We start from the raw sequence: 26,070 nt of genomic DNA on the forward strand, positions 1-26,070 counted from the left end.
TCAAGTGCGTCAATCAGAATTGCATTTCTCAAGAAAATGTATGTGATCTTCAGGACGATTGTGGTGATATGTCAGATGAGTATGGCTGCTGTAAGTCGACCCTTATTCTCTTTCATAGGATTTTTTTTTCTAAATGTATATATAGAAAAAATTATATTGATATTGTAGGTTATTTGATTTAACCAGGCTAGTGTAACCAGATAGCTACGTTATCTTATTTTTAAGTGATGATAAGGTAGAAATTGCATGGACTTGATCAATTCTGTTTTGGCAGTTATATTATTGTAAATTAGTGGGTCTGTCATGAGTATCTTTGACTTTCGTTTCTATCTGTTCAATTTTTCTCTCCCCCAAAGTAAAGAAGTCATAGAATTGTATAAACCAAGACGTAACCTTGATCATCCTTACAGCATCTTTTTACTGTTCCTTCCACAAATACAAATACATATGGTCAAAGAACCCTTCCCTTATCTGCCCCTTTATTCTGGAATTCTAGCTTTAAAAATTAGAACTGCATCATCCATTCCTATATTTAAATCTATTCTCAAGACCTACTTATTTTGAAATAATGTTTAGAATGTTAAAAAAATATAATCATAAGTCCGATCTTAAAACAGTTCATGAAAAAGATTCCCAACCAATATCAATGAGTAAACTATACTTTACATCTATACTGAGTAATCCAGATTAGATATATCCACATGTTATGGTAGACATTTCCACAAGGTGTTTACCATTTTGTTTATCTTACATCCTTTCAGATGATTCTGGTAGTTGTTCAGAAGACAATGGAGGATGCCAGGAAGTGTGTATTCCGTTGCTCTTAGGATACTACTGCTCATGCGCAGATGGACATCAATTAGCAGATGATAGATCAGGATGTGAAGGTGAGAGGAACTGAGAAAAGACGGAGACCGATAAAGATGTTTAAAAAGAGGGGAATTCCTTTATGAACAATGACAAGATTCGAACATTGAAATTAATTTAGAAATATGTCGACGTTACAAAGCTTTAAAAAAGGTATGTTAGATCTTGGAATACTTTAACCTGTAGTAAATAAGCTTCCACTCTGACCTAATCAAAGTTTTAATGTGTTAATATATTTGTGTGAACACGCAGATATTGATGAGTGCTTAGACAACCCATGTCAGCAGCAGTGTTCAAACACCAAGGGATCGTATGAATGTAGCTGCTCTGAGGGTTACCAAGATGATGGTGTCATCTTAAACGGTCAAGATTGCAAGGCAATAGGTAAGTGACAATACAAAAATGTTTGATGATAGTATTACTATCAATATTCGTAAATCGAACGATTGTTTTTTTTAATAAGGTCGGTCTGAATTACATGTATCCCTGATCAAATAAAAATGATAAACTTTTAAAATGCTTGCTAACAAAAATTTCAATTCACACAGATCATATTTCAAGTTTAGATGATGCGAATCAAAACAGTAATCAGATTCAGCAAAAGAATATGCTCTAGTCGCTCGTACAAAGCGTAACTTCATGGACAGCTTTTTAAAACACCCCTTAGCGATGCGATCGCTGGAATCGATTGTTTATAGAAGCTGCAGTGTTCTTTAGGTGGGTCTTGTCGCTAGAAGATATCCTAAAAGTGATGATAAAGTCATAAAAACGAGATAATTACTTTTGTCATATTTTCTTCTGTCAATATAAATTCCGTCTTTAAAATAATAACTTCATATCTAATGAAGAAAATCTGCATTCTACTGATTATCAAATGTAAAAGTTTAGTTATGTTGTTATTATAATTATTACTACGTGGTAATTTAAAATGTGATACTATTGATATGAAGAAAATATTCTGGTTAACTTGTGGTCATGTGGGGAAAAGCAAGTGCCATATAGGTGGCATAGTAATTTGAGAGCCGGTAAGATAGCCCAAAGATGAATTCATTATTTTAAATAAAGATGAAATAGGGTTATCCCCCTGCTCTTCTTCCTTCTTCCTCCTCTTCTTTTTTTTCAAAGGAATTTTATTCATTATTATTAATTTAAGGACTTTATTCAATTTTTCTCCACAAATCATATAATCAAATACAAAATGCATGTAATACATTTTTTTTTTTTATAGTTTTCCACATATTCATTTTGAAAACCACAGCAAGGAGTAAGCATCCTCTCTACTACCCCCCCCCCCCACCTCCACCTGTACCGCCACACTTATTGCCTGAACACTATTAACTATATTTTGTTTGATGTTTTTCTCCTAGGTGCCAGACCTCAGTTCTTCTTTGGTGAAGATGATGAAGTTCGTTATTTCGACGATGAGACAAAGAACTACGGGGTACTTCTCACTACTCAAGGAATCATCCGGTCTCTGGATTATAATTTTGACGAAGGTAGATATATTCTCTTGACTATATCTTAACAAGATGGCTGAGTCGCTAGTCTCCAGTATTAACGCAACGTTATATTGCCAAATATGTGAAATTAGTGCTCTATTAGGTGAAAATGAACATTGCCTGTGTTCTCTAGTCGTAACAAGTAAATTCTCAGCATGACTATGATATTACGGTTAATATGCTTGTCCAAAAATTTCAATTTTTTTCAACCTCTTATTTCATAATTTTGTTTTTTAAACTGTTTGCATTATAAAGCGATACGCCACATCTTATGTCTGTTTCTCATTTAGGTGTTGTGTATTGGATCGACCCTGCTATACCTGCTCTGATGAGGGCCTATATACCAGAGAGTGATGAGACCACAGTACCTGATGAACTGCCACTTTTGAATATATACCGCCCTCAAAATTTAGCGGTAGACTGGTTTGGAGGGTAAGATTATTTTGTTATCTTTAGTCTATGCAGAAGCTCTAATGCTAGACCACTCTTTACATTATGATCGTAATATGAATTTTGCACAATAGAATTTCAAGAATTACACTTTTCAAATCTCAAATTCTAAGTAATTCGAAAGACCAAAATCTCCTCGGAACGTTGCCGTCAGAAAATGAGGATAATTATGATGAAGTAATGTATAGCGGTTGCAATGCTCTTAAAAGAAGGTGAACCAGGAGAGTAAAATGGGGATTTCAGAAGGAATCATCTATGTAACTTGATTAGGGCTTGATACAATGGAATACACATGACTTTCACTGAATAGGGCCCAATCCCGATGCTACTTATATATTGCTTTACATCTATTTCTTTTAACCTTTGTTTTGTCTCAGAAACCTTTACTGGACCGACCTTGGTGAGGAAACAGATGAAGGTGATGATAACAACTCGAGGAGGAAGAAGAGAAACAGTCCTCATCCCTCCTTATCCATCTCTACAGCAACCCTGGATGGGCGTTACCGTCGTGTTCTAGTAGAGGATGGTATTGAGATGCCGGCTGCTTTAGCTGTTAATCCCCGAAGAGGGTAAGGAGAATACCCTCACATTTATCCAGTCACGTCAAGGTTCAAGCAATCTGATTGTTTGATATTATAACTCAGCCTTTGGTTGTTAAGACCAAGTTGACTATCCACTGCAATCAAAATCATAAACAGGCAACAAAACCGTTTTATCCTGTTCAAATGATTATTAATATCATAATACTTTCTTGTATTTCAATGATTCGAATTAAAGTTGAAAAGTTATTTGGGAAATTCCTTTAAATATGTACGCCAAACTCAATGTGTTGGACCTTCCTGAAATGGTTTCTTTCCATTTTCTAGTTCATATAAAAGGATATAATAATAAGTATGTCTTTATCAGCTTGAATTACACAAAATATTTGAATCGGTCGTATAGTCATAGACACATTTTTTTTTTACATCTGCAACTGAGATTATTACGTGTTTGTAATTATAAATGTGTAGCATGGGCCAGAGTATATATAAGACAATAACTTGTATTAAAGGCACAAATTTAATCAACTTTTCTGGCATCTTACCGTTTTTGTTATTATAAAATTGATTGACACAGAGAGAATAATAACAATTAGTAATAAATCTCAAGCTGTTGCAACCCTACCATGATTGGTTTCTGAACCATTAAAGAGTGTTTTCTTCCTATTTTGATAAATAATAACTTCATGTGAGATCAAAGACTGGAATGCCCTTTTTTTCACCCGGATGAACATCTATTACATACCAAAACTTGTCTTCCCAAACAGGGTCTTCTATTGGTCTGACATCGGTGCCTTACCTAAGATTGAAATGGTTTGGATGAATGGTAATGGACGTCAGATCTTGGTAGATACAACCATTGAGATGCCTACTGGTCTGGCCATTGACTTTGCTAACAGAGATACAGTATATTGGTGTGATCAGAGCAGGAATGCTATCGAATCAATGGACTGGGATGGTAGCAATAGAAAGATCTTGAGAGCTGCATCAAGTGAGTTGGATAACGATTATTGGTGTCTTTTTTCACCACAGTCTACATAACATTAAACCGGTAACGTTGTCAGATAAAGATCATTCTTGGTTGACATCAGTGGTCCACATTTTTGTCGGATGGAATGCATGATCATTGAAATCGCCTTTGGTTGGTTAAAAAAGAAAGATAATCGTTTGCAACTTAGAACTTGTATTGATACCACATTTAAAGCAACATTCGTGACATAAAACAATAAAGTGTTGGCGACTTACATTACGATTGATTTTGGAAAACAAGTGCATCAGTAACCCCCCCCCCCCCTCCCTGCTTTTTTTTATCAAGACAGGCATTGAAATTCATTTTAAATGGAGTTGTAAACCTAAAGCTAGAAATGAAAAATAAATATTATTGATCTTAAAGGAATAATAATCTAGAACAACTCCATCAATTTGAGCCCGGTAATAGTTTGAAATCTATTGTTTCAACTTATGATCTTCACTTTTATAGATGGGTCAATGTAAAAAAAATCTGGCAACGGGTGCAAATCATTCATTTTTATTAAAGTATTATCATAAGTACATTTATTTGAATGAACCAATAACATTATTATCTCCCTTTTGTCGTGCTATTCAGCCTTGTCCAGGCCACGAAATTTGGATGTCTTTGAGAATAGCATCTTCTTCACCACTGCTGCCCTCGGGACTGAGGGGGAGATCCGCCGTCTTGACAAGCTAGGACGTGGTGTTTCTGTGACTGAGATTCCTAACATTAATGAACCCAGTGGACTAAAGCTCTATCAGGAACAGAGATATAACCTCGATGGTAGGTTTATAATGAAGAGTAGGAGTTATGGTAGATAACAACAGAATGAGTATGATATTCCATTATAATCTATATGCTCTGTAAATTTTCAAACCGATTAAGTGCTCAAAATATAATAAATTTCTGTCATGTTTATATAATCATATATCATCATCACATTATTGTCATCATTCTTTAAATGAATTTTGTATACATGCAGCCGTTTTGGATGATTACTCAGGGTTATGATTAGTAAGATAGTATGAGCCAAAGCAATTGAAAGGCAGTCTGTATTGGCTGCTTCTTTGCAATACCGAGAAGAAATGTGCTTAAATAGGTAAATTTATATTCAGTTTGATTTAACATATAGACTCACACGGATTTTTAACCTCAAGCTTAATTTTCGTTGCTTATTATTTAGTTGTGAATCGTTGTGAGGATAGTCCGTGCAGTCATCTTTGTTTTCTGATACCGGTCAATGATGGTAGAACACGTACAAGGGGCTATGCCTGTGGATGCCCGGATGGTGATTCCTTCCAAACAGGAAGTACAACAAGATGCAGAAGTGGTGAGTTCAACCTTTCTACTCTTCCTCTTATCATGTCTCCTCTCCTCCTCCTCCTCCTCCTCCTCCTCCTCCTTCTTCTTCTTTCGGAGTCAGGTGCCATCATGTTATTCATGCATGCTGTGTGCAGTCATAATTTATCTGATTCTTCTGTTTTACAGCCACCATGGAGCCGCGACCTCTTCCCGATCCGATCCCTAATTGCCCTTGTCTCAATGGAGGAGTGTGTCTGGATGATGGAACGTGCGAGTAAGTTTTTTAGTCTTCTCTTTTACAATTCTTGTTGCCTGAAAGCATCCTGAATCCCTGATATATAATTTGAGATTCAGGAATAACCATCCTCAAAGGATGTTCTGTAAAAAAAATAAAAGAATTTCCATTTCATCTAATCTTTCTTTTTTTTTCTTTTTTTTTAATCTTTCATTTCGAATCGTCTTGTACAGAATAATGTAGCTGATTTATCAGTATGTTATTTCTTTATACAAACCTTCAAACCATTTCAATGTGTTCGTCTAATACAGGTGCAGAGATGGGTGGACAGGAGAGAACTGTGCAGCTCAAGCTCTGAAGCAAAAAGGACTAAGTAAGAGTGATCATCAATTCAATTTTCGTTTACAGTCCAATAATGTGGCCTTCATCCATCCAACCAAATCAGGGAGAAAAAGAAAGGAATGACGAAGAAAGGAAATTGCATATTCTAGGGGGAAAAGGCACATCTTTGGTGCCACTATCATAGGTGGAAAGAAAAGGGGAAGGGGAAAGGGGAAATGGCGGGAAGGGGGAAGAGGAGCAAAGACTAGGCATCAAATACTGAAAGAAGTGCGTTTTCAGCTCCCCCCCCCCCCCCGTTTCAGACGGTAGAAGGGCACAGTATTTAGTGCTAGATTGCCTACTTGATACGAGAAAGCAGAAATCTATACCCAAGGATGTAACTCAATGGCAAATGAATCATTAAGTTATGGAAAAGAATGGCGGATATACACCTAACTTTATATTAATGTTTTGTCGTTATAAGTCACATAAAACCATTGATTTAAAAATTTGGTGCCTATTCTTATTCTTATTGTTTATAAAAAATAATTGTTATAACAGCAACTAAAAAAGGTCCAACATAAGTGCTTGTGATTGTAGATAATAAAGTTATATTTGATTTTTTTGGAATTGTTATAAATTTCAACTCTTTTTTAAACAACTCCAGACCACAAGGGATGAATTTTGGTATACCTTTACATTACTATATCCTTTGATTCCTGTACATGTTCTTTATTTGTAGGAAATTTTACTGATTGGAATTTATTTTAATCTTATTTTCCTTATAGATGCTGGAGCTACTGCTGGCATAGCGGTTGGTTGTGCAATTCTGGTTCTTATCGTAGCAATAGTTGTCTTCCTGATTATCAGAAAGAGAACTGGGTAAGATTTTTATTTCCATGTAATTTCTCATTGTCATATACTGCTAAAATTATAAGTATTCTGTACTTGAGAGCAAATTGAGAAAGCCTGTAAATTTTCACATGAAAAGAATTGAAGATTATCTCATTAATCCATTGCATGTATTATGTTTCTGTATTTTTTTCTGGGGGGGGGGACTTTATACAAACATACCCCTGCCCAACCATTCCCCAAAAATATATATTTCTAGTATATGAAAGTACGTGTCTAAAATTTTAATTCCAGATCATGAGAATAAGTGGAAAAATATTTCTTCTTCAAAAAATTGATAATTTTGCTGAGTTTGTAACATTACGTCTTAATTTACCATTTTGTGTTTTATTGTAGAATTGTGAAAACGCCAAAGAGAGAAGGTCATGTGACCTATAGGACAGGAACCAATGTAGAGCTTCCATTCCAGGGCCATGTAAGTTTCACTAATAATACTGATAGTACATAACTGAAAACAGTTTTCATAAAACACTTTCTCATACATGGACAATTCAATAGAATGTGTACATCAACCCGCTATTATGTGATTATTTTCTGATATGATTTGTATCTCTTTTCCAATAATCTCAAATTATCACAGCTTGAACAGTTCATGCAGTGAAGTTAAAGAAGAGAATAATTGTAGACGGACCGACAAAAGGGTTGAATGAAGTTTTATGGATTTGCCAATATGCTAACCCTTCTCTCCGTTATATAATATCAGATTTCTGTTTTTATGGAGCATTTTGTATTATTTCCTATTTCATCCTTCACCCTCATTTTCTTTCCCCTTCTACCCTTCTCCTCTGCATTCTCTTTCTATTCTCATTCTTCCTCCTTTCCCTGATCCATTTTGTCACATTGTGTCCTCCCAATCTCTATCTGTCTTTCCATCTCTCTATCCTACCCAAATGTCTTTCTTTCTTTCTTCAGTTAATCTTTTTTATCCTTGCTAGGTTCAGTTTAACCTCTCCACTGTCCATTTATTTTGAGTGAGAGTAAACCTGATCGTCCATATTGCTTACATTATTCATCATTTAAGAAATAGATTTTTGTGTAGAAATTGCAATCTATATATAATTCAATTTAATAACATTCTTGTTTCTTATTTGTCTTTTCATTAAGGATGCTCCTGATCATGCTGCCTTTGAGAACCCTATCTTTGCCAACGGAAACCGTAACATTGAGGAAAATATTTACATGAACGACGAAGAGCTCGCTGCCGAGGGGTATTACGACCCCAACACCGGGCTTGAGAAACCTCCCCTAACTGGAGGACCTGATGATGCTGTGTACCTCCCTGAAAAGATGGGGATTCCAGAAGGTGGTATTGATGCCTCTGCCATCCCTCCTCCACCGGATGATCTGCCTCCACCCCCTCCTGAGCTTCAGATTAGTGTAGAGGGTGGGATGAATGGTCAGGCAAGGATGGTTCCTTTACCAGAGATGGACCTTATGACCCCGCCTACGTCTCCAACATTTAGTCCAACCGAAGGAGAGGGGGACAGGAACACACTGGTCTTTCAGGATGATGATGAATGAGGACCAGAAATTATCTTGTCCTATTCTGGAACCCAGATAGACAAAAAACTCTTTGAATGTTTCCTTGATCAAGATCCAGAAATATACTTCTACTTCCAAAGATAGAATCACTAAAGGATTTTGATTAATCACACATGTATTCATAGTTTTAGATAAATTATTCAATATTAAATGTACCTATTAAAAAATTGTATGCTGTACCCCTTTACTGAGCTCATAACACATATTATAGAAGTCATCATTATACCATATGTTGGGGTCTGTACTATAGTACTCTGTTTTCATGGTATACATGTAAAACTATGCTGGTATAGTAGTGTATACCATGAATGTATGTGTGGTATTCATGAAAATTTGTGCCTTTTAAAGTGTTTTCCATACTTTTTTTAATAGACCTAGGTTTAGACATTTTATAGCTAGAAACAAGAAACAATAGATTTAAAAAAATCACCTTGACTAAAAAGTCATAAACAATTCTAAAATACTCTGGTGTGCTTTTCTTCGTAATTATAGAATATGCCACCTCGAATTGACAAAAGTACCAAAGATTACATTGTGTAGCTTCATTGTGTTGATATATTCAGAATTAATAGTGGTATTGCTACTGTATATGAATGTGTTATGGCGTTTGTCCATTCTAAGTGTTTTATCGTGTTTACCAGCTAAAATCGTGCATTTCTGTTAATCTCTTCCCTGAATTGATACCAAAGCTCTTCCATGTTATGTGATATTAGCTGTGATGTAACACTTGGAGAAATTAGTCTGCCATATAAAGCAGAGTGTAACAATAATTTCCAATAAAGCTATCATGAATTTCTCACTCAACATTCTTCTTCATATAAAAAATATGTTTCTATTGTTATCCAAGCTTGAATAATCAAATAACATTAATATCTACACAATTATTTTTAACTGTAAATGTGTATATTTGTTAGTATTTCATGTCCTGTTTGTTTTAATTGAGTATTCAATTCGTTTTAGAATAATTGAGAGTACTTCATTTCCTTGTTTGAAAAGCAACTATCAATATATGTTAACTTTCATGTTTGTATATGTGCTGTATTACCATCCTTATTGTCAGTACTTAAGTGACTGAGTAGCAACCAACTAACCTCTATTATAGTACTATTTTGAATGTGTACAGATGTATTCAAAACACAAAGAATGTATATTCAAGAGATAAGCTTCAATCAATTAAGCTGGGCTCCTAGCAAAGGGTACCTACTTGTGATGATGTCTGATAAAGAAACCAATCTCTTGATATATTCCTGTGTGCAACATCATAGCCGATAGGCAGTATTACTGTAATTAGATGTTTATATTTTGATCACAACTTTTACATGTACCAAAATATTAGTAACTTTATAGATTTTCTATGCAAACATGCTGTGTTGCAGATATATTTTAAAGAACAATCAATATGAATATGTACATAAATTTGGGGAAAGAGAAATTTTACATTTGAATGCAGGTAAGAAGTATTGAAGTCATTGTTGCCTAAATTAATAATTTTCTCCAAAAAAGTCATAAGAAAAAAAAGCAATATTTTCACTATTTAGACTGGTGATTATAATTTTTCTAAAACATTTCCTAACCTGTTAACTGGACAAGAAATTAGATGTAAATCATTTTGTAGGATTTAACTGTGATACCAAACACAATTTAAAGTAGTATATCCAATTCAATATACCATGTAGATCAAAACCTCTGTTCATCATTTGTGCAATGTAAACAATGATGAATATCTAATGGAATACTGTATGCATTGACTCGATTCTTGAGAAATGGGTTTAAAAAATGGTTTAAATGTACTTTTTATTTCAAAAAATGCTCCGAGTAACAGTATATATATCAAATTTTTATGTACAGTTGATGTAGTCAAACACATATATAAATGTTTTCAATTTGTATGATCCTTAATACTATTGAAAATAATTGAAACAAATGTATTCTTGTCTGTGTATATTTTTGAATATTTAGTATTTTTAAATGAACCAATAAATTGTATACAAAATATTCTATCTGAAGTCTTTAATTTGTCTTATTTTTAAGAAAATATATTGCTCAAAGGGTCTCATGATGCAACCAGCTCCATTTGAAGTTTTATAATGAACTGTATGGTTGTGGTTCACTTCAAATAACTTCTGAGAAAGCAAGCTTAAATGAGCCAGCAACCAGGGTACTCTCATCTTAACATCCTCTCAATGAACCTGATGAGGCTGATGTAATGCAACTTGGCCTCACAAGGTTACAAGCCTACAGCTCTTATGATTATGCCATTACAACACAATAATAATCACATCAAAAAAACATTGACTCAACAAAAAAATACAAGCTAGACCAGTATATGGGATTTGAAATGTTTTTTTAATTTTTATTATTCATATTATTAGTATGTATTCTCTTCTCAATTTCTATTCACACAATGGCAAACATTACACAGGCATCATATGTCACATACAATATTAAAAGTGCCATATAAATCTTTCTTTAATATTATTTTCAGTATTCCATTTTGGACAAATAATACTAGCAATATCAGATAAGACAATGTTGTGCATTGCACAGAGAACCAACTTACAAATGAGTCTTATATCATATCTACAAATTTAAATTGTAATAAGTGGGATTAGCTTTTATATCAGAATATCAAACTGATTTGGAGATAATAGAGAAATAATTTTCTAAAAAGCTTAGATGATAAAAAGTATTTTTATATTCTTTTGGTGAATATGGCAATAATATAATATGGATATGCAATGTGGCTAAAATTATTTGACTTTTTTTTTCTCCAGATGATATTGAATATTAGTCCTGAATATTCATGTTTTATACATGAACTCTTTATGCTTGACTCTTATATCTGTTTTTTATATTTTATTTATTTTAAATCTCATTATTGCTTAGAAATAGAGTATTTGCACCATCTACATGTACTTTATAAACAATCTTTAACAAATTTTTCAAGAAGGTTTCCCTGTGTATTTGTGACTGTTAAATGTCATACACACAACAGTCAACTTACAAAATATCTCAAAAACAATATTAAAACCACAAAGGATCAGTATTTAGTAGTTATCTCTACGTCGTTTGAATATTTATAGGGATAGAGGGAAAATGTAGTGTGTCATGAAGTTCATAATTGTCTCTTTTATTTCGCTAATAAAATATTATTTAGAAAATTAGATTAACCATTCAACAACTTCCAGATTCACACAGCTAAAACTCTTTGACTTGTATAATCCTTACAGCATCACATGTACTGTAATTTGATATCATATGATTACATGAAGTCATGTACACATATCACACACTTCATTCATATCTATACATCTTCAATGATTTACTGTATTACATATTACTAGCCAAAAAAAAGTATCAAAACCAGCATTTAATATGTTGATTAATAATTACAAATTCTAATAACTGCTAATGTAAATTGAAATTTTCTGCTTAATTAATTAATAAACTGTATACTCATCAACTGAAAAAAGTCTTGAAATGCAATTGATGGCAATTTAAATGTGGTAACTCCAGGATATATAATAGTCTCATAAATATCAGGCCTTGTACTGGATGAGTACTGTGGATCAGTAATTCTTTTCACACAGAATGTCAAGTATCACTAAAATTTGACATGAGAAGTGTACATTCATAGAGATATTCTAATTTTAAATAGGGTAAAATATCTACATGTGTTATATTGCATTGCACAGCACATTAACCATATACAATCAAATAAGGCAATAAAGAATAATTTCTTGCGTTACATTACCAAGAGTGCAAGTGTTGGGTTTTCATGAAAATTCATGATGGATTATAGCTTTTGTCAATTACATGCCTACAAATATGGTAGTTCTGAATTTTAGACTAAAGCAATGGTGACAATAACTCAATTAATTTCCTCCATTCATACTGTCCACAGCATCAACATCTTTCTTACTATTTCTCAAAATTTGTAAGCAAAAGTGTATCACAACTTAATCTGTGCAAAATATTCATTACATCAAAAATATAAAAATAATTTAATTACATTCTTGCATAATTATTTAAATCAATGATGTTGAATATACATATAAACAAATTTGACACAAACATGATATGCATATAACAGGAATATGAAATTATTGAAAGAATTTATGAAAACAAAACGTCACTGACAGTTCTGAACAAATGAATTACTGATTGAATTCACATTCATAAAAATTCTGATGTTAATACAAATATGTATGTCTGGAAACTGCAAACTCTAATAATTACATGTATAACCAATGTAGACTGAATAATTTTGCTATAATACATGTTTTTTCAATAGAATCAAACCCACATATATGCAGTCTTTATCTCCAATGGGTTAAGAACTCATATTCAAATTGTGATTGCTGTTTATTGTTTTTCTTCCAAGACTTATTCTAAGTTCTCGTAAAAACAGAGTGTAACACAAAATTGTTTTAGATTTTTGACAAAGTTTTTAACCCCATATTCCCCCCCCCAAAAAAAAAAAAAAAATTATCTACAGTTTACCTGAGGACCTCATCATAGCTAAAATACTGATTTTTAAACTTGAGAAACATTCAAAGGAGGTATTTATGATGATTCATGGAGGATCTAGCTATTCAGTATCTCAAAATTTATGGGATTTTTTTAATCCATTCCTATATTCTAAAGAATAATAAAATTTCCTTTAAAATGCTTGTTGAGACATAATGCAACAAAGCTCATCAACATTGGTTTTAGCATACATGGTGAGGTTTTTCTTGCCATGAATGAACAATGGAGAATGTTTCTGAACTCCATCACATCTTGTCTGAACAAGACTTCAATTATAAAAAGGGGTAGGTGTAAAACGCTCTAGAGATCAGTCGATAGTAGTACTCATGAGGAAGTGGTCACTAACATGGCATGCATATCAACAAGACAACACTAATCTACACAACAGTACTTGACTTTTATCATCAAATGTTATTCCACAAACAGAATTTACAAAACATAATAGTACACACTTTTCAACCACATTGCAAGTTGTGTCACAAATACTTTATATTACCATGAATATCTTTCTGGAATAGTGTTTGATTCTTTGAGTTGCAGTTGTAATCCTAGCCTGAGAAGATTTCAAATTAAGAGGTCATTGCTAATGAAACTGATGAGCTAATATCAGAAAGTTGTTAGAACATTCCCAGGAAAATATTCTTTTATACCTGCATCACACCCCCAAGTGACTTTGAGAATTGTCAGAAAGTTGACAAATTTAAGCAACCAAAGAGAAAAGAAATTAGTGGTCAAGCAAGGACTTGAGCCATATTCCTTGCAGTCGAGTTTGGTAAGGTCTGTTTTGGGTATGTGGTACATGCATGAACAATAATAAAGTAAAAACAGCTGGAAAGAGAAAGGAAAAGAGCAATTTGCAAAGGCTTTGAAACAAGGCTGATGATACGAAAATACACCACAATGATGTGTCAACATACAAACAGAGGTTCATAGGGTTTATTCTGCAATCCAACTTTGCTTCGCTACTTTCTTTCAAACCACCTTTTTCCTTTCACAATAAACAATGATACCATACATTCCCAAAGAAATGTACTTAGTTTCATTAGCTGTACAAACTTTATTTTAATCATCCCAGTTAATACTATCACTATTTCAACTTTTTCCCCCTTTCATAGTTTAATACAGTAACATGACAACAAAATCTTCAAAATAACTATATAAAAATAAGTAATATTCAACCATCAGGTTTTGACAAAATTAACATAGTACTTAAAGACATGTTCAAAATATATATCATATCATAAGAGTTGTTTAAATAACCTTAAACGACATGTTGCTGTTAAAACAAATTCAAACAAATAGAAACAACTGCAATCATCTGGCATAAGGCAAATACACTGAATTAAAACAACAAAATATTTCATTCAAAATATTGTTTTTGTGTAAATGAACACAAATCAACTAAAACAGATATACCGGTATTCAACATCATCTGCTGTACACGTATTGCACTATCAAACTTTAAAATAAAGGAAAATTTACACAGAGAAGGATCTGTCAAAACAAAGAACTGGTTAAAAAAAATTCTCTGTAAAATATCAATTAAAATAAATTTATTCACAAAGCACAAAAGAGAGTAAATTATTGAAAAGAAACTGCTTTGGAAATTCAGAGGAAGACATTGCTAGCAATTAGAATTATAACTTTGTTTACCAATTGAATCCTCTATATCTTACATGGAATGATACATCTTTCTTTTGGTTGATGTATCACCTGAATTAGACACCAAGTAAACCACAAATGTCATCTCAATCTCTCCTGCTCTAGTTTTATTTTTCTTGTTCATAGACATAAAAGACTCAACTAGAGATTCAATATCAAATGGGATTCTATTCAAACTAATCGTACAGAAACAGAAGTAAAAAAAAAAATTACCTGTAATTGCTTATTATTACACAGTACTGTAAATCAATAAAAAGGACTAAATAAAAATATCTGCCCATTTTAACCCTTCCAACAGAAGATAATCTAGGTTATACCTTTAAAATATGTTTAAACTTTTGGAAAATTATAGAATATACAACAAGTAAAACCAAAAAAAATAGCTGCACTGTGTTTAAAATGTAGTTTGATTTTCATTTTCACATTTTCTAAAATTAGCTTTTCATTTTGTTTAAAAGCAATATATATATTTATATATATATATATATATATGAGTCAAGCAATAAAACCAAAGAAATAAATAAATTTCAGCCAAGCAAGACAATTAAAAACATCAACAAGTAATAAAGAGATAAGTAATCACCTATGGATATAAGGCTGAGATATACATTGTGTGCGAGGCATGAATAACTATATAGAAATATATGCAGGAGTGTACTCATTGCATTTAGAATGTACAACAGAATGACTACATAATCCTAGAAAATGTAAAATATGTATTGCATGATAAAGGTTTATTTCATTGATGACTACTGTGTGGTTTACTTTCGGGTCTACACTTGCTGAAACAATTCCAAACTGCCTCCTTTGTCAGTAGCAATTTCAGATTTTAGGGCAACAATGCCATTGCAATCAATTCTGACAGCTGAAAGTGAAAATATCCATTTCATCTTTGACACATCATTGAAGATAATACAAAATTGGTCATAATAGCTCAAATTATTTTCTGTTCTTGTCGAATATCCATTCCTGATGCTAAAGCTTCTTCATTCCTACTTTAGTCTTGGTCTTTGTGATTACTGTCTTGGCTTTGGGACTGTCTAAGAGGCCCAAGACTGTGCCGAGTCCAGAAGGTTCTAGAGCTTGTCCTAGACCAGCTGTGGTAGTCTCAGTAGATGAGGTTGTTGCAGTAACAGGTCGGCTAGCTGCTAGGATTGACATCGGACTAGCTAATCCTCTAGACTGACCAAGGATGGGAGGGAACGAGGAACCAGGTGACATAAGTCCTCCAGGAAATGAAACTGGTGTGCTTGATAGGTGTGAACTACCAACAGTAGTTGCACCTGATGGGATGGATGTTGTTGGAGCACCTGGCAACGTTCCATAAATTGAAGACAAACTACCTGATGGTGTAACTCCACTAGCAACAGACCCATTGCTAAATGTTGACATCCTAGGTGTAGTGCTTGAGGACATTACCATGCCACCAAGGGATGAAGATAACCCATTAGGTGCACCAACCTGAGAAGACATTCGAGGCATTGAACTTGAAGACATCATCATTTCATTCAGACCAACATTCATAGATGGTCCTCCTGCAATTCTTGGGGTTGCACTTGATGACGTTGCATTCAGGCCAGAAATCGCTGATGGCACTTCAGACCCAGTGGTGAATGAAGACATTCTAGGTGATGCAGAGGTGCTGGAAGACATCATCATTCCACCCAATCCCACTGTTGTCCTAGGAATACTAACAGCCAAGGAGGGTGCAAGCATTACTGCATTAGTAGTCACCAATAGTTGACGCTGCATTGTTGCCTTCTGTGCTGCCTTCTCTGCTCTTATGCTCTTCACCTTTTCCATCAGTCTTGCCTTTGTGTCTGGATCCAAGATTTTGATCCCGCTGCTGATGGAGCTCATAGGGGAAGCATTCCTGGAGAAGATCTGACCAGAGACCTTGTGGACTCCTGATGGAGCTTCTACATCAAGCTCTGCTTTCTTCTCTGAGTTAGGGCTGGTGGATAGAAAGTTAAGACCAACGGAGGACCGCTTTGATTTGGCACCACCTACCGCTCCAGTCTGGCTTGCCTTGAGACGGACAGCTGAACCACTGGTGACCTGAGGGGTTGCTAGGACTGAAGCAAGACCAAGAGAGGCACCAGGTGGAGGATCATATACACCAGGGAAGGTCTCTTGAAGGTCTATTGTCATCCTGGTACCAGCAGGATTGCTGATGAAAAGAATAGTATAGACCAATTTAACTCAAACAAATATGGAAACATAATAGGCAAATATGATGTTCAATATAATAATGAACTCTTTGATTGTGGGCATAAATGGATAAAAAAGACAATAGAAATCACACACAACATTGCCACTGTTTAAATTTTTTAGATTTATTTAACATTTTTTTTCATTCCTTATTATTCACTTGAAACATTTCGATTTTTTTCTACAAGCCAAAAGATGATGTTTCATGTGTCAAAATACTTAACTAAAAAAGATTCATGACCACCCCCCCCCCCTTCGCCTCCAACCTGTAAATACCAGACCCTTTTAAGTTGTTGAATATTTCCATGTATAACTAAATCGATGTAGCAAAACTTTGAGAGTTGAATTCTTACCGTGAGGTCATAAAGGTGTCACCAGTCTGTCCTAACCTACTTGTGGTATATGTGAATGTACTACTGGTATGAGCAAAACCTTTACTTGGGTACGTAGCACCTAAAATAAGGATTATGAGTGGAAGAATTATGACCATGTATATGAATTATGTAACTGAAGAAATCACAGAGCATCAAATATAAACAGGTCGATTCTACATTCACAACATTCTACATATTCACAACTGAAAGACTGTACAAGAATATTAATTTTACACCAAATAACCTTGTGAAAATTCAAACTAATCAATATATACAATAATTTATCTCTTGAATATGGTTAAATTTGCTTAATCATGCACCTGACTAAGATTGTTGAACTCTTATGAAAAAAAAATTTTGTTTCTCTTGAATAGTATTGCAACGGTGTATACAAAAGGAACCTGCCCATTAAGGCTATGTGCATAAAAATGCTTAGCAACCCTTATTTAGCCAATATCATTATTGATGGCTATTTACATAATAACAAAAAATACAATCAATGATATGTCTGAATGATACAGAAATAATTGCATTTAAATACAACTAAGAAAAGTATCATACATAAATCTCACATGCATGCTATTGATTAGATGAAAATCCAAGTTGCATTTAGTTGCAAGTTTCCTTTCTGGCATATGCCCCTAACTACCTAATTTCTGATGACAAATAAACAATATTCAAAGAATATCACAAATTATCTATCAGTTGAAAATACTTACTCTGGACACAACCATCATCCTCTATCTCATCCAAGAAACTATCTCTTCTGGTATCAATCTCTCTGAAACCTTTGACGACTACTCCTGGTCTTGAGTCTAACATACTGGCTATGTGAGGGGTTGCAAGGCGCTGCCAATGGTGTAGGGCCATAGATCCTGATAAATGAATGCAGTAAAAGATAGGAGAAATGTTTTGAGAGGAAGATGAGGTGAGAGAAATGGAGAGGGGGAGAAGAGGAGAAAGAAAGGGTAAGAGAAAAGAGAGAGAGAGACATTACTAGATAATATAAATGTGCATGATCCACATTTTGTCATTCCTATTCAATCCAAAGTAAATTTCACAGGCTCAAAAGAAAATGCCATTCAAATCTCATCCAAATTCACTTTAAAAGATTGTCTAAATCTTTATCACTGACAAAGTCCACAGGTATATGGGGTAAATGTCATGTACAGAGCATTCTCATGATTTTATACAGCAGCAACAATTTGTGTGATTCTGTTAAATTTTACACACACTTAACCAGTTGCTTTCTGGAATCAGGTGTTCCCTATACAAAGCTTAAAGGAATGACAAAATAAATCAGGGATGCCACTAGGTGTCCTCCAAAAATACTGAAACTCATCGCGAGCAGGGACAGTGTCCAAGAACAGTGAATTGGGGCATTGGCGGCGGAAGCCAAAAAATTTAGGGGGGTCCACCTTAAATTTTGGGATGGACACAGGTAAAAATTTGGACAAGCAAGCAAGCAAAAAAATATGAAAAGAAAAAAAATAACAAAATAAAAAATAGAGGGAGGGGGGGTCCGTCCCCCCACCTCAAATTTAGGGGGGAGGACCAAGTGGCTCCCTGGGTTACGTATCAGCATGCAGCAGTAACGTTAGATCTAACATTCGGCGGAAACCCAATTTTTGGATCGTTTTTGTTACATAAAATGTCACATTATAAAAAAATAATTACATCCAAATTCATGAGAAAATATATGAAATTCAGAAACATCGCACCTTAGACCGCAGTTACCGCTAATTCCTTTCAAATGATGATCAAAACTTAGTCATCCTCGATCCTTTCGTTGGTCATCGTAAGTTGCCATCATGGATGACGTCATCATCTTTACGGTCGTATTTAATACCAGTCGCTATTATATCGCGATTCGTGCCGCTTGCTTTACGCTTGTCTATGTGCGTGCGTTCGGAACTTGCCGCTCGCATTGATTGGCCAGGATATCGAGAATTCCAATCGGAAAGCCTTGATAAAAGCATAACTCAATGAACGTAGTGGGCGGTGCGCGCGTTTATAAATTATGTACTGTATAAAAGCAAATATCTCGGGGAAATATCTCTCACTCGGTCGATCGACATGCATCACAATCGAGAGAGAGGGGGAAAAGGGAGGACTTTCCGACTTTTTTTAATACACAGAAAACAGGAAAAGTCAGAAATACGGAAATAAGACGGACAACAGGGAAAAAGACGGAATTCCGTATAAAGACGGAAAAGTGGCATCCCTGATAAATAATCAATGAATTGATTTCCTAAATATAAAGACATTAAGATGACATCAATGACCCACCTTCCATTGGTTTGACTATCTGTAATTTCTCAGGCATGTATGCCCTGAATGACTGGCCTCCTCCTGCTCCACCTATTGGTACAGTTGATCCAGACAATCCTGACAACATACTATCAGGACTAGGACAGGTAGGTGAATTCATGTGGAGCTCAGCATAGTCTTTCTCTGCAGTCTCATTCTCTCGTCTTAGTTTGAGACGTCTGAGAGCGGTTGCAAGGTCGTTGGATCCTGGGATACAGGATACGGGAGGATGAAGTCCGGAGCTGGGCAGGAGAGAGGAGAGAGAAAAACAAATGATCATGAAATCGGTTATTTGTACTTTTTTTCCTATTATTTTCTGCACCATAAGCTTACCATTGGTGATTACTGCACCATCAACTGTAAAGTCAGAGATACACTTTATGTCTACTCCCCTCACATACTTCTTGGACATACTGCAATAGTTTAAAGCTAAAATGCCGTCATCAGAATTATACAAAGTTGTTACGGTGTTAATATCAGAGTATCTACTCTCCATGCTTTTTAAATTAAGGGAGAAATTTTTTTTCTACCTACCCATGTGAGCTGTTGATACTTTCACTATCACCTCCATACATCTCACTCCCAACCAGAGATATTACAGAGCTAGATGGACAATAGTCTTTTCTACCTACCCATGTGAGCTGTTGATACTCTCACTATCACCTTCATACATCTCACTCCCAACCAGAGATATTACATAGCTAGATGGACAATAGTCTTTTCTACCTACCCATGTGAACTGTTGATACTTTCACTATCACCTCCATACATCTCACTCCCAACCAGAGATATTACAGAGCTAGATGGACAATAGTCTTTTCTACCTACCCATGTGAACTGTTGATACTCTCACTATCACCTTCATACATCTCACTCCCAACCAGAGATATTACATAGCTAGATGGACAATAGTCTTTTCTACCTACCCATGTGAACTGTTGATACTTTCACTATCACCTCCATACATCTCACTCCCTACCAGAGATATTACAGAGCTAGATGGACAATAGTCTTTTCTACCTACCCATGTGAACTGTTGATACTTTCACTATCACCTCCAGACATCTCACTCCCAACCAGAGATATTACAGAGCTAGATGGAGAATAGTCTTTTCTACCTAACCATGTGAAATGTTGATACTCTCACTATCACCGTCATACATCTCACTCCCTACCAGAGATATTACAGAGCAAGATGGACAATAGTCTTTTCTACTTACCCATGTGAACTGTTGATACTCTCACTATCACCTCCATACATCTCACTCCCAACCAGAGATATTACATAGCTAGATGGACAATAGTCTTTTCTACCTACCCATGTGAACTGTTGATACTCTCACTATCACCTCCACACATCTCACTCCCAACCAGAGATATTACTGAGCTAGATGGACAATAGTCTTTTCTACCTACCCATGTGAACTGTTGATACTCTCACTATCACCTCCATACATCTCACTCCCAACCAGAGATATTACATAGCTAGATGGACAATAGTCTTTTCTACCTACCCATGTGAACTGTTGATACTCTCACTATCACCTTCATACATCTCACTACCAACCAGAGATATTACATAGCTAGATGGACAATAGTCTTTTCTACCTACCCATGTGAGCTGTTGATACTCTCACTATCACCTTCATACATCTCACTACCAACCAGAAATATAACATAGCTAGATGGACAATAGTCTTTTCTACCTACCCATGTGAGCTGTTGATACTTTCACTATCACCTCCATACATCTCACTCCCTACCAGAGATATTACAGAGCTAGATGGACAATAGTCTTTTCTACTTACCCATGTGAACTGTTGATACTTTCACTATCACCTTCATACATCTCACTCCCTACCAGAGATATTACAGAGCTAGATGGACAATAGTCTTTTCTACCTACCCATATGAACTGTTGATACTTTCACTATCACCTTCATACATCTCACTCCCAACCAGAGATATTACAGAGCTAGATGGACAATAGTCTTTTCTACCTACCCATATGAACTGTTGATACTTTCACTATCACCTTCATACATCTCACTACCAACCAGAGATATTACAGAGATAGATGGACAATAGTCTTTTCTACCTACCCATATGAACTGTTGATACTTTCACTATCACCTTCATACATCTCACTCCCAACCAGAGATATTACAGAGCTAGATGGACAATAGTCTTTTCTACCTACCCATGTGAGCTGTTGATACTCTCACTATCACCTTCACACATCTCACTCCCAACCAGAGATATAACATAGCTAGATGGACAGTAGTCTTTTCTACATACCCATGTGAGCTGTTGATACTTTCACTATCACCTCCATACATCTCACTCCCTACCAGAGATATTACAGAGCTAGATGGACAATAGTCTTTTCTACTTACCCATGTGAACTGTTGATACTCTCACTATCACCTCCATACATCTCACTACCAACCAGAGATATTACAGAGCTAGATGGACAATAGTCTTTTCTACCTACCCATGTGAGCTGTTGATACTCTCACTATCACCTTCATACATCTCACTACCAACCAGAGATATTACAGAGCTAGATGGACAATAGTCTTTTCTACCTACCCATGTGAACTGTTGATACTCTCACTATCACCTTCATACATCTCACTCCCAACCAGAGATATTACAGAGCTAGATGGACAATAGTCCTTTCTACTTACCCATGTGAACTGTTGATACTCTCACTATCACCTCCATACATCTCACTCCCAACCAGAGATATTACATAGCTAGATGGAGAATAGTCTTTTCTACCTACCCATGTGAACTGTTGATACTTTCACTATCACCTCCATACATCTCACTCCCAACCAGAGATATTACATAGCTAGATGGACAATAGTCTTTTCTACCTACCCATGTGAACTGTTGATACTCTCACTATCACCTTCACACATCTCACTCCCTACCAGAGATATTACAGAGCTAGATGGACAATAGTCTTTTCTACCTACCCATGTGAAATGTTGATACTCTCACTATCACCTTCATACATCTCACTCCCAACCAGAGATATTACAGAGCTAGATGGACAATAGTCTTTTCTACCTACCCATGTGAACTGTTGATACTTTCACTATCACCTTCATACATCTCACTCCCAACCAGAGATATTACAGAGCTAGATGGACAATAGTCTTTTCTACTTACCCATGTGAACTGTTGATACTTTCACTATCACCTTCATACATCTCACTCCCTACCAGAGATATTACAGAGCTAGATGGACAATAGTCTTTTCTACCTACCCATATGAACTGTTGATACTTTCACTATCACCTTCATACATCTCACTCCCAACCAGAGATATTACAGAGCTAGATGGACAATAGTCTTTTCTACCTACCCATATGAACTGTTGATACTTTCACTATCACCTTCATACATCTCACTACCAACCAGAGATATTACAGAGCTAGATGGACAATAGTCTTTTCTACCTACCCATATGAACTGTTGATACTTTCACTATCACCTTCATACATCTCACTCCCAACCAGAGATATTACAGAGCTAGATGGACAATAGTCTTTTCTACCTACCCATGTGAGCTGTTGATACTCTCACTATCACCTTCACACATCTCACTCCCAACCAGAGATATAACATAGCTAGATGGACAGTAGTCTTTTCTACATACCCATGTGAGCTGTTGATACTTTCACTATCACCTCCATACATCTCACTCCCTACCAGAGATATTACAGAGCTAGATGGACAATAGTCTTTTCTACTTACCCATGTGAACTGTTGATACTCTCACTATCACCTCCATACATCTCACTACCAACCAGAGATATTACAGAGCTAGATGGACAATAGTCTTTTCTACCTACCCATGTGAGCTGTTGATACTCTCACTATCACCTTCATACATCTCACTACCAACCAGAGATATTACAGAGCTAGATGGACAATAGTCTTTTCTACCTACCCATGTGAACTGTTGATACTCTCACTATCACCTTCATACATCTCACTCCCAACCAGAGATATTACAGAGCTAGATGGACAATCGTCCTTTCTACTTACCCATGTGAACTGTTGATACTCTCACTATCACCTCCATACATCTCACTCCCAACCAGAGATATTACATAGCTAGATGGAGAATAGTCTTTTCTACCTACCCATGTGAACTGTTGATACTTTCACTATCACCTCCATACATCTCACTCCCAACCAGAGATATTACATAGCTAGATGGACAATAGTCTTTTCTACCTACCCATGTGAACTGTTGATACTCTCACTATCACCTTCACACATCTCACTCCCTACCAGAGATATTACAGAGCTAGATGGACAATAGTCTTTTCTACCTACCCATGTGAAATGTTGATACTCTCACTATCACCTTCATACATCTCACTCCCAACCAGAGATATTACAGAGCTAGATGGACAATAGTCTTTTCTACCTACCCATGTGAACTGTTGATACTTTCACTATCACCTTCATACATCTCACTCCCAACCAGAGATATTACAGAGCTAGATGGACAATAGTCTTTTCTACCTACCCATGTGAACTGTTGATACTCTCACTATCACCTCCATACATCTCACTCCCTACCAGAGATATTACATAGCTAGATGGACAATAGTCTTTTCTACCTACCCATGTGAGCTGTTGATACTCTCACTGTCACCTTCACACATCTCACTCCCAACCAGAGATATTACTGAGCTAGATGGAGAGACTGGACGGCTATAGAAATCACTGCTGTAACCTGAGCCTGGACTATTATGACTTCTCTTATTCACAACCTTCACTGTCTTCATCACATTCTTGTTGTATTCCCTGAAGAAAAAATGATGTAATAATTTTCTTGAAGATTGTATCACTAATTTGCCTTTGATTTAGCTATAACATATGGCTTTTAAATGCATGTTAGGGGAGTAGCTCATGAAGCAACTTTTCACTGGCAACTGTTATAAGCTACTGGAATCCTTGCATCTGATTGGCTTAGAACAAATTTTTCACTGAAAATCACAGACAATATGCTTGGTGAAACACTCCCCATGACATGAATTTATGATTGAGATAGATGAACTCTATATCATACGATTGATAATTATCACTAATAGGTCTTGGCTTAGATTGCACACGTGTTGGGGGACTAGTCAATCCATCACCCCCCCCCCCCCCATTCTAAATCTGCATCGCCCTGAATGTGTATGTCTTGAACTTGAATTGAAATTTGAAAATACATGGAAATAGATTAATCAAATATATAAAAACATTGTAATTGGTTTAAGATCATTACTTGCATTATGCTGCACTCAACCCAGGTGAGTTAAATGGGTACCCAGCAGTACCTCCTGTACCTCAGAATACAGTGGTGCTCAAAAGTTAGTGAACCCCACCAGAAAATGAACATATTCAAAGTGTTAAGTTCTGTCATGTTTTAGATAATTAATTGTGAAGTCAGGTGATAATATATTACATTCAATAAAGTTTGTTTCTCTGGGTTTGCCGAACATTGTAGTGTTGTTATCTATATTCCACACTCAGCATGAAGGAGAGTATTTTATGGTGGGTTCACCAACTTTTGAGCACAACTGTAGATGATATCTAAATAAACAAAATAAAATCTATATAAATGCCTATTCTTATTATAATTATCTGTTGTTTTCAGTGCCATTTGTCTTTCATACATCAGCATTTCCCATGTGTAATAAATGCATATCTAAATACCTTTTCCCTTTCTTTGAGAGGTGAGGGTCTTTCTCTAATCTTTGCTCTACACAATCCACGAGCTCAGCTGCTAAGGAATCCTGAAGGGTGAAACAAAATACGAAATAAATTCTCTCATTTTTAACTTACAGACCAATTAACAACAAAGGTATAAAATATCACGGCTGTAAACCTAATTCACTCACAAACACAACATTAATCTACAAAAGGTAGAACAAACATCAAGGACAAAATAGTTCAAAATAGTTCAGTTTACCAATATTATTAAATTTCATGAAAGAAATGTATTTTGCCATCATGTTAGTGATTATGTTTGTTCTCCTCTTCCTCAACAGCCCAACTAGTGGACCGAGTGGACAAATATATAGATAAATGCATTATTAAAGATTATTTCATTTGATTTTGTGGTCTATAATATTTCAACACTATTATTTATTGAAAGTGCTATTTGGTGAATAAATAACAAATTGAATATAAATACTTGATTTTCATAAGGATATTAACTGATATCGAGTTTATGGAATGAAATTCTTGATGCAAAACTCACAAAAATTTATACATTCTGAGATTCCAT

General features: G+C 35.3%; 2 protein-coding genes across 4 annotated transcripts in view; one reads left to right on the forward strand and one right to left on the reverse strand.

Annotated features, from left to right (window-relative positions):
• LOC129255696 (low-density lipoprotein receptor-related protein 2-like) overlaps positions 1-10,674 on the forward strand; it is a 34,392-nt gene extending 23,718 nt beyond the window's left edge. Inside the window, exons 29-42 of the mRNA XM_054894031.2 lie at positions 1-90; positions 762-887; positions 1,120-1,251; positions 2,235-2,363; positions 2,657-2,798; positions 3,194-3,385; positions 4,123-4,346; positions 4,962-5,150; positions 5,551-5,697; positions 5,856-5,943; positions 6,216-6,277; positions 7,014-7,107; positions 7,474-7,552; positions 8,242-10,674. The exon at positions 1-90 is cut by the window's left edge and continues 33 nt beyond it. Coding sequence (XP_054750006.2) covers positions 1-90; positions 762-887; positions 1,120-1,251; positions 2,235-2,363; positions 2,657-2,798; positions 3,194-3,385; positions 4,123-4,346; positions 4,962-5,150; positions 5,551-5,697; positions 5,856-5,943; positions 6,216-6,277; positions 7,014-7,107; positions 7,474-7,552; positions 8,242-8,658 — 2,111 coding nt within the window. The 3' untranslated portion in view covers positions 8,659-10,674. The remainder of the gene's footprint in view (positions 91-761; positions 888-1,119; positions 1,252-2,234; positions 2,364-2,656; positions 2,799-3,193; positions 3,386-4,122; positions 4,347-4,961; positions 5,151-5,550; positions 5,698-5,855; positions 5,944-6,215; positions 6,278-7,013; positions 7,108-7,473; positions 7,553-8,241) is intronic.
• An 878-nt stretch (positions 10,675-11,552) lies between these two features.
• The window catches only part of LOC129255707 (trafficking kinesin-binding protein 1-like), a 56,366-nt gene continuing 41,848 nt past the window's right edge, over positions 11,553-26,070 (reverse strand). For all 3 annotated transcript variants that reach the window (XM_064105148.1, XM_064105092.1, XM_064105062.1), the window contains 6 exons: positions 25,497-25,576; positions 24,417-24,599; positions 19,746-20,008; positions 18,176-18,331; positions 17,436-17,535; positions 11,553-17,041 (listed from right to left, as the gene is read on the reverse strand). In XM_064105148.1, the coding sequence (XP_063961218.1) occupies positions 15,847-17,041; positions 17,436-17,535; positions 18,176-18,331; positions 19,746-20,008; positions 24,417-24,599; positions 25,497-25,576 (1,977 nt within the window). In that variant the 3' untranslated portion in view covers positions 11,553-15,846. The remainder of the gene's footprint in view (positions 17,042-17,435; positions 17,536-18,175; positions 18,332-19,745; positions 20,009-24,416; positions 24,600-25,496; positions 25,577-26,070) is intronic.

This window comes from Lytechinus pictus, chromosome 1, assembly GCF_037042905.1.
Source record: "Lytechinus pictus isolate F3 Inbred chromosome 1, Lp3.0, whole genome shotgun sequence".
In the NCBI taxonomy this organism is placed as follows: Eukaryota; Metazoa; Echinodermata; class Echinoidea; order Temnopleuroida; family Toxopneustidae; genus Lytechinus; species Lytechinus pictus.